General features: G+C 44.3%; 1 protein-coding gene across 1 annotated transcript; it reads right to left on the minus strand.

The window, feature by feature from the left end:
• Positions 1 to 6156: 6156 nt before the first annotated feature.
• Positions 6157 to 7450, minus strand: avd (avidin). Its single transcript, XM_041886022.1, has 4 exons — positions 7349 to 7450; positions 6947 to 7160; positions 6624 to 6744; positions 6157 to 6395 (listed from the first exon to the last, which is right to left on the minus strand). Exons 1-4 carry the CDS (start codon positions 7412 to 7414, stop codon positions 6362 to 6364), a joined length of 435 nt encoding a protein of 144 aa, XP_041741956.1. The 5' UTR covers positions 7415 to 7450; the 3' UTR covers positions 6157 to 6361.
• Positions 7451 to 9332: the final 1882 nt, after the last annotated feature.

Here is a 9332-nt window from a genome sequence, read left to right on the forward strand (position 1 = left end):
GGGCAGAGTGAGTAGTGTTGGAGGAGAGGGAGAGAGAAAATGATACAAAGTAGTGGTCGGAGACTTGGAGGGGAGTTGCAGTGAGATTAGTAGAAGAACAGCATCTAGTGAAGATGAGGTCAAGCGTATTGCCTGCCTTGTGAGTAGGGGGGGACGGTGAGAGGGTGAGGTCAAAGGAGGAGAGGAGTGGAAAGAGGGAGGCAGAGAGAAATGAGTCAAATGTAGACGTAGGGAGGTTGAAATCCCCCAGAACTGTGAGGGGTGAGCCATCCTCAGGAAAGGAACTTATCAAGGTGTCAAGCTCATTGATGAACTCTCCAAGGGAACCTGGAGGGCGATAGATGACAAGGATATTAAGCTTAAATGGGCTAGTGACTGTGACAGCATGGAATTCAAATGAGGAGATAGACAGATGGGTCAGGGGAAAAATTGAGAATGTCCATATACAGTTAATTGAGAGCGGTCTTAGTGCCAGCATCGGTTTGTGGTGGTAAATAGACAACTACGAAGAATATAGATGAGTGGTAAGTACAGTGTAAGTGTCTGTTCCACTTTGTACAAGGTAATTACCCTGATTATTCCTTTATAGTTATCCCTTGAATGATGGTTACGTAATAGCAATATTGCTTTCTTTTATCATACTATGCCAGTGCACCATTTACTGTAAATGTGTTTTGTATTTTTCCTGTGTGGGAATTGTGCACCTGAGAGTTCAGCACAGGGGCACTGTGATATTAAGTCAGAGCCAGAGTAGCAGCTTCGTAATTCTCACACACATCACCTCAAGTACCGTTATCATGATCAAATGTCCCCAGTTTTACCTTTGAGAGAAAAAGTACAATCAATGTTTAACTAGAGCATGTGTACATGAAGAGGGCAATCGGTATCACAAGCCACTCGAAGCTAATTAAATTGAAGTAGAGCTGAAGATAAGGGCTGTTGTAGTGTGGCTGGTGTTGGTGATCTCTCAATGTGGAGCACAGGCATAGATAAAGGTCAGTGAAGATGAGACAAGAAGAAATGAAGCTGGTGCCTCTGACAAACAGACAACCAGCCAAGCTGACATCTGGACTGAGCTGAGAGCAGTAGTGAAGAAACTAGGGGCTGTGGCAGTGGAGCACAACATGGAGTTGACAGCCGCTAGGTCACAAGTGACAGCCCTGGGGGCTAGACTAAGAGGTAGTGAGAGTCAGGTGGAGAGTCAGAAGAGCTGAGCATCACCCACTCTGAGCTGAAGGCAATGGAGGCCAAGTTCGAGACGGGCGAGAGAGTGCTACAGGAGCACAGCACCAGCATGGTTGAGTTAAAAATGAAGCTGAGCATTGCACAGATGCAGCTGCAAGCTGGGAAGAAGTAGATCGAGGAACTCAGGAATGACAACTCCGGTATTATTTATATTATCAACAATATTGCTGTTGTAATTGTTGCTATCATTATCCATTGTTTGATCCTGCCACTGCCATGTTCATGTCTATTCTATTTTAGAGCAACACCATTCCATTCGTAAATTGACTGAATTTTATAATTAAGTTCAGGGTACCAAAACTTTGAAAAGGTAGCTTTTTAAGTGTGCTTACATTTTTTTCTGATCCATTTCAGCCTTGGGAACAAGGTTAATGTCCAATGAGAGACAGTTGAATGAAATTAAGAAGGTGACTGAAGGTAATGTACATAGAAAATAGAGAAGATACAGTGCAGCAAAATGTAAATGGTTACCTCACAAACTGAATCAATCATTATATTTTTAGCCCACATGGTTGAACAGGGGCACTTGCAGGGCAGACTGAAGGCCAGTGAGACTGCTGTGGAGGAGGTGAAGAAAGAGAACAGAGGTAATCAACTATGTTTAAAGACATGAACTGATGGGGAGATTTATGTTCTCTTTACATGTAGAAAGGGAAAGAGGGATACCTAGTCAGTTGTACAACTGAATGCATTCAACTGAAATGTGTCTTCCACATTTAACCCAACCCCTCTGAATCAGAGCACAATAATTTGTCATGACTGTAATTTCAGCTCAAAGCTTGGTACTGGAGGACCTTTATGCTAGGTCAAACAGCACTGAGACCCAGGTGGGAGAACAGGGGGTGGATTTGACCGAGCTGAAAGCTGAGGTGGAGGAGCTGAAGAGAGTGGGTGAAGGTACAGTATGTTGTTTATAATAGCCAACAGTCATTACATTGTACACAGAGGTTGATTAAAGGTCAGGATGTTGTGATCTGGAAAAAAATTATTTTATCAGGGGGCCACATTTATTAAACTGCCTCAAGGCCATCCAATTTCTGTTTCCACTCACTGTGGCTGCTTTCTAATGGAACCCATATAAAGCTCAATCAGACGAACTGGAGGCCCTCACCATGAGGTCAAACACTACCGAGACCCAACTGGAGGAACAGAAGATTAAGGTGGTGGAGCTGACAATTGAAGTACTCAATCTGTGGAGGGAGGATGAAGGTAGGAAAGTTATAATAGCAAGACTGATTGGTAATTTGACCTGTGAACTTGAGGCTATTATTTAAGGCTATTCAGCTGATTTCAGGTCAAGCCCAGGAACTTGTGGTCCTTGATGTCAGGCTGAACAGCACTGTGACTGAGGTCGGGAAACAGAAGAAGGACCTGACACGTCAGAAAACTGAAGTAGTGCAACTGTGGAGGGAGCATTTTGGTACGTACACACAGTACAGACCCTCTTGTTTACAGGTCTACAATGTCCTCTGACAGTGACAATACAAAGTATGTTACTGATGAAGAGAACAAATTAAAGGATTAATGTCTCAAAACAAACACCATGGTTTTTGGAAATGTTGTCGTGGGAGTTAGTGTATTAATTGTGATATATTTCCTTTAGGTCAAGCCCGGGAACTGGAGGCCCTTAATGCCAAGTCAAACAACACTGAGATCCAGCTAGAGGAGCAGGGGACAGACGTGGAGAAGCTAAGAGCTGTGGTGGATAACCTGAAGAAAGTTGAAGTAGTAGCACTGTGGAGGGAGCATTATGGTACGTGCTCTTTTACATTTAAGTCAAATATTACCTCTGTCATACAAATAAAAAGGTCTGTGGTACTGCTAAAGAGAACAAAACATATATTATTAACACAGTTATTTGGTAATGTTGTCATGGGAGTTAGTGTGATATATTTTCCTTAGCTCCGCAAACTGGATGGCCTTACTAGCAGGTCAAACAACACTGAGATCCAGCTACAAGAGCAGGAGTCAGAGGGGGTGGAGCTTAGAGGAGAGGTTGACGAGCTGATGAAAGCAAGTTCATGTACGGCGAAGTGTACACACTACAGAGCCATCATTACATACTGTATATAGCGCTTTGAGTTGTTGACTTCACAGTAGCGTAACAATCCGTGCATCGATAATTAGTTTGCCACTGAAAATGTTTAAATTGCGATGACATTGTGTTCACAGACACACCAAAGCTGGCATTCTCTGCATCTTTAGGAATTGATGGCTACTTTGGACCCTTCCTCAATGATATTTACTATTATGACCTGATCTACAAGAGAGTACATATGCTTACAGTACATACACAGGTACACTGCTGCATTTATATGTGTATTCCCATTCCATTGTTGAGTATTTCTTATACAGCAAATATTGCAGAATTTCAATTCTTTATCAAATATTAGGCTATATCTTCTTGCTGTGGGTATAATCTACACAGCATATCATGTATTCATAAGGACCTACCCGGATGAGTATCTTGAGTCACCACAATGAACTTCAGAAGCACTGGACTTTCAATTACAGCACATGAAAATATAGCACAGTAGCCCACATTGTTGGATTAAGTATGGTGGTTATGTCTCCTCTCTGATACAGGTAAATTCACCGCACCAGTGAGAGGAGCATACTACACTGCTCAAAAAAATAAAGGGAACACTAAAATAACACATCCTAGATCTGAATGAATGAAATAATCTTATTAAATACTTTTTTCTTTACATAGTTGAATGTGCTGACAACAAAATCACACAAAAATTATCAATGGAAATCAAATTTATCAACCCATGGAGGTCTGGATTTGGAGTCACCCTCAAAATTAAAGTGGAAAACCACACTACAGGCTGATCCAACTTTGATGTAATTCCTTAAAACAAGTCAAAATGAGGCTCAGTAGCGTGTGTGGCCTCCACGTGCCTGTATGACCTCCCTACAACGCCTGGGCATGCTCCTGATGAGGTGGCGGATGGTCTCCTGAGGGATCTCCTCCCAGACCTGGACTAAAGCATCCGCCAACTCCTGGACAGTCTGTGGTGCAACGTGGCGTTGGTGGATGGAGCGAGACATAATGTCCCAGATGTGCTCAATTGGATTCAGGTCTGGGGAACGGGCGGGCCAGTCCATAGCATCAATGCCTTCCTCTTGCAGGAACTGCTGACACACTCCAGCCACATGAGGTCTAGCATTGTCTTGCATTAGGAGGAACCCAGGGCCAACCGCACCAGCATATGGTCTCACAAGGGGTCTGAGGATCTCATCTCGGTACCTAATGGCAGTCAGGCTACCTCTGGCGAGCACATGGAGGGCTGTGCGGCCCCCAAAGAAATGCCACCCCACACCATGACTGACCCACCGCCAAACCGGTCATGCTGGAGGATGTTGCAGGCAGCAGAACGTTCTCCACGGCGTCTCCAGACTCTGTCACGTCTGTCACATGCTCAGTGTGAACCTGCTTTCATCTGTGAAGAGCACAGGGCGCCAGTGGCGAATTTGCCAATCTTGGTGTTCTCTGGCAAATGCCAAACGTCCTGCACGGTGTTGGGCTGTAAGCACAACCCCCACCTGTGGACGTCGGGCCCTCATACCACCCTCATGGAGTCTGTTTCTGACCGTTTGAGCAGACACATGCACATTTGTGGCCTGCTGGAGGTCATTTTGCAGGGCTCTGGCAGTGCTCCTCCTGCTCCTCCTTGCACAAAGGCGGAGGTAGCAGTCCTGCTGCTGGGTTGTTGCCCTCCTACGGCCTCCTCCACATCTCCTGATGTACTGGCCTGTCTCCTGGTAGCGCCACCATGCTCTGGACACTACGCTGACAGACACAGCAAACCTTCTTACCACAGCTCGCATTGATGTGCCATCCTGGATGAGCTGCACTACCTGAGCCACTTATGTGGGTTGGAGACTCCGTCTCATGCTACCACTAGAGTGAAAGCACCGCCAGCATTCAAAAGTGACCAAAACATCAGCCAGGAAGCATAGGAACTGAGAAGTGGTCTGTGGTCACCACCTGCAAAACCAGTCCTTTATTGGGGGTGTCTTGCTAATTGCCTATCATTTCCACCTGTTGTCTATTCCATTTGCACAACAGCATGTGAAATTTGTCAATCAGTGTTGCTTCCTAAGTGGACAGTTTGATTTCACAGAAGTGTGATTGACTTAGTTACATTGTGTAGTTTAAGTGTTCCCTTTATTTTTTTGAGCAGTGTACTTCAGATTTACTGTTGCAGGGCTGACAGTGCATCTGGCAGGGGTGCAGCACTTAAGATTTTTACATGCCACAGTAGCACGTCAAAATTTGCTGGGTTTCTCAACCGGGATACAAGCTTCAGTTGGGTCATTGGAAACAGGATGAGGTTTATGCGTCAACTCAAACACAATAATTGAGTACCCTGAACAATAACATATTGGTGTGCATGTAAACGTGGTCAGTAAATTTATAACCTTGGCTTAGAAACCTAAGCCGTATGCACCTGTGCTCTGTAATGTCTGAAACAATAGTTCTGTCACAACTTCCAAGGCTGCCTCCTCTCCTTGTTCCGGCGGGCTTCAGCATTCGTCATCACCGGCCTTCTAGCCACTGCCGCTCCTCATTCCATTTGTTTTGTCTTGTTTATTACACAGCTGGTTCATATCCCCTCATTAGTACCTGTATAAGTGGTCCCTCTGCCCCCTTGTCTTTGTGTGGGATTGTTTGTGGATCAATAAGCTCGGTTGAGCTCTTTCTGTCACTGGGTTATTTTCCCGGTGTGCTTTGTTGGTTCTAGTGTGCCTGTTTTGACGCATTCCTGTGTAACTCCATTCCGGAATAAAGCCTGTTATTTACCCTCCTGCGCCTGACTCCTTCCAAGCACATCCCACTTTGGTACCAAGAATGTTCATTTAACAGACCGTTTGAAGAATAAACCCAAGCATATCATCCACATCTGAGTTTAGGGTTTTATTTATATTAGGAAAGACAAGGTAAATGACACTTGTGAATTGAACTTCAGTTTCATCATAATTCATGGCATGGTTGAGAGATCAGCCCTGAGCATAAAACAGATTATTTCTATGGAGAGAGAGCAAAGAAAATTCAGTAGAGGGCAGCAAACCAAATGCAGGCTTGTCAGATGATCAGGACATTCTGCTTTCAGGAAACAAAGATGAAAGTGTCCTCTCCCATCCTGAGGAAAAAAAAAAAATTAGGCATCAAAAAACTAAATGGAATACAAATATGCTTAATGGCCATTTCATAAATAGGAATTACCTCTAAAAACATTAGGGTTTTACCTCTAGATCTCATGTCAGTGGGCTTTTAGTGATGGCCGGTTGTGTTCCACAGAAACATCCCCCCCCCCCCGCCCTCCCCGCCCTCCCAGGCCTACGCTAAGTAGTGAGGAGCTGTAGGCTACCTGGTACTCTTCCAGTTGTCTGCAGGGCATGAAGCCACCGAGCGCAGCATCCACAGGGTCTTCAGAACTCGCTTCCCATCTGGCAGTTGGAAACACTGACCAACCCAAGAGCTACAGGAACCTTGGGGACAGGAAATAGAATCAATTGCATCATAACATTGGCATTTGACCGGTCGCAGCCATTGTTACAGTCAAGGTCATTCAGATGGGAGACCAGGGCCACATTGTGGAACGTAAATAGAACTGGAGTAATTAGTGCTACACTATGTTTCCCATCCAAGCATTAGTCCTTGCTGAACACATCCCAGGTTTTACACACTCACCTGCCTCCCATAACACAGAGAAAGCAACAGAGGTTTGCAGACCCCGATTGCTGATCACACCCAGTAGCTTGGCCTGTTGTTCTGGACCGGTGACTCCTGGAGCAGTTTCTACTGCACTCTGATAGAGGCCTCGGAGCTCAGAACCAACCGCCTCAATATGAAGCACAGAGCCCAGCTCATTTCGCCACACTCCCGTCACATTGCATGAGATTGCCTGGAAAAACATGCAAAATAAGGTCTCCACTACAGTGTCAATAATAGCAGACATACTTCATATAGTATATTTAAACAGGAACTAAACGAAAGTCAGATTTCTATCTACTACTTGATCTGTATTGTTACACTGTTCACATTGTAATAGTGCGCTCAGAAGTGAAGCCCACTGACTCATTTTATTTTTACCTGAGCTAGCAGCAGTCCCAAAATCACAGCATGGACACCAATATACTTTGTAACAAAACTCATCATGATAGATTACTTAAAGTTGCTCAGATGTACAGCTCATTCACTTCTTATACTGATTTACCAAGTTACTATACACTCCCCCAAGCCAATCAGCACCTGCCGTTTCTAACAAGACTTAATTGAGGAACAGGGTGTTGATCTCAATAGTCTAGCTGTCACTCCTTAACAGCAGTTAAAAGTCAATGCAGATGGAGGAAAAGAGTCACTATTGACTATTGAAATGCACCCCTAATTTGAAAATTAGCAGCAGGTGTTCCTTCTCTATCAAACCAAGTCCTTTCACACGAGTTTAGTTTATTGGCTGTAGGTTAACCTATTGGCCAATGAAATGTACATCCATCTAGACAATTCTCAAACATGAACCAGGTTTCCATCCAACCTTTTAATGTGAGTAAAGTATGTCTGATAGAAAATGTAATGACAGGCCTGATGGAAACCCAACATTTTGTAGGTAAACCTTCACAATGTAGACAAAACAAAATAAGCTACACAAGGTGGGATCTTTTGTGTCGGTAAAATTAACTATGCGAGAAATGTCGGTGGAAACAATTTTATGCTAAAATATTAATACAATAACCATCATATCGAAGTAAACTTGGAGTCGCGATGATATGGTGTGTGGTCCTCCCACTATTACTCGTCGGGAAAGCATGCCATCCAGGACCATCATAATGGCGCCGGAGGGGATGGCTGCCGTTTTATGCTCCTAACCAACTGTGCTATTTTGTGTGTTTTTTCGCATTGTTTGTAACTTATTTTGTACATAATGTTGCTGCTACCGTCTCTTATGACCGAAAAGAGCTTCTGGACATCAGAACTCACCTTGAACTGGACAAATAATTTTTCTTTAATGAGTCGGATGAGAGGGATTTGCTCAAGACACCTGACAGGGCCCTCATCCCTGTCATTCGCAGTAGAAAGAAAAGGAGAAATCGCGGAAGGAGATCGGGGTGCTTGGTAAGGAGCCGGAGACGAGTGGCTAATCTGCCTTTGCCATCGATATTATTGGCCAACTTACAATCGCTTGATAATAAAGTGGACGAACTACAAGCACATATATCCTACCAATGGGACATTGAAAACTTTAATATCTTAGGTTTCACAGAGTCATGGCTGAACGAAGACATTAATAAAATACAACTGGCGGGTTATACACTGTATCGGCAGGATAGAACAGCAGCTTCTGCTAAGACAAGGGGTGGCGGTCTATGTATATTTGTAAACAACAGCTGGTGCACAATATCTAAGGAAGTCTCGAGGTTTTGCTCGCCTGAGGTAGAGTATCTCATGATAAGCTGTAGACCACACTATCTACCAAGAGAGTTTTCATCTATATTCTTCGTAGCTGTTTATTTACCACCACAAACCGATGCTGGCACTAAGACCGCACTCAATGAACTGTATACGGCCATAAGCAAACAGGAAAACGCTCATCCAGAGGCGGCGCTCCTAGTGGCCGGGGACTTTAATGCAGGGAAACTTAAATCCGTTTTACCTCATTTATACCAGCATGTTAAATGTGCAACCAGAGGGGAAAAAACTCTAGACCACCTTTACTCCACACACAGAGACACGTACAAAGCTCTCCCTCGCCCTCCATTTGGCAAATCTGACCATAATTCTATCCTCCTGATTCCTGCTTACAAGCAAAAACTAAAGCAGGAAGCACCAATGACTCGGTCAATAAAAAAGTGGTCAGATGAAGCAGATGCTAAACTACAGGACTGTTTTGCTAGCACAGACTGGAATATGTTCCGGGATTCTTCCAATGGCATTGAGGAGTACACCACATCAGTCACTGGCATCATCAATAAGTGCATCGATGACGTCGTCCCCACAGTGACTGTACCTACATACCTCAACCAGAAGCCGTGGATTACAGGCAACATCCGCACTGAGCTAAAGGGTAGAACTGCCGCTT

Source organism: Coregonus clupeaformis, unplaced genomic scaffold (assembly GCF_020615455.1).
Source record: "Coregonus clupeaformis isolate EN_2021a unplaced genomic scaffold, ASM2061545v1 scaf0144, whole genome shotgun sequence".
NCBI classification, from domain to species: domain Eukaryota; kingdom Metazoa; phylum Chordata; class Actinopteri; order Salmoniformes; family Salmonidae; genus Coregonus; species Coregonus clupeaformis.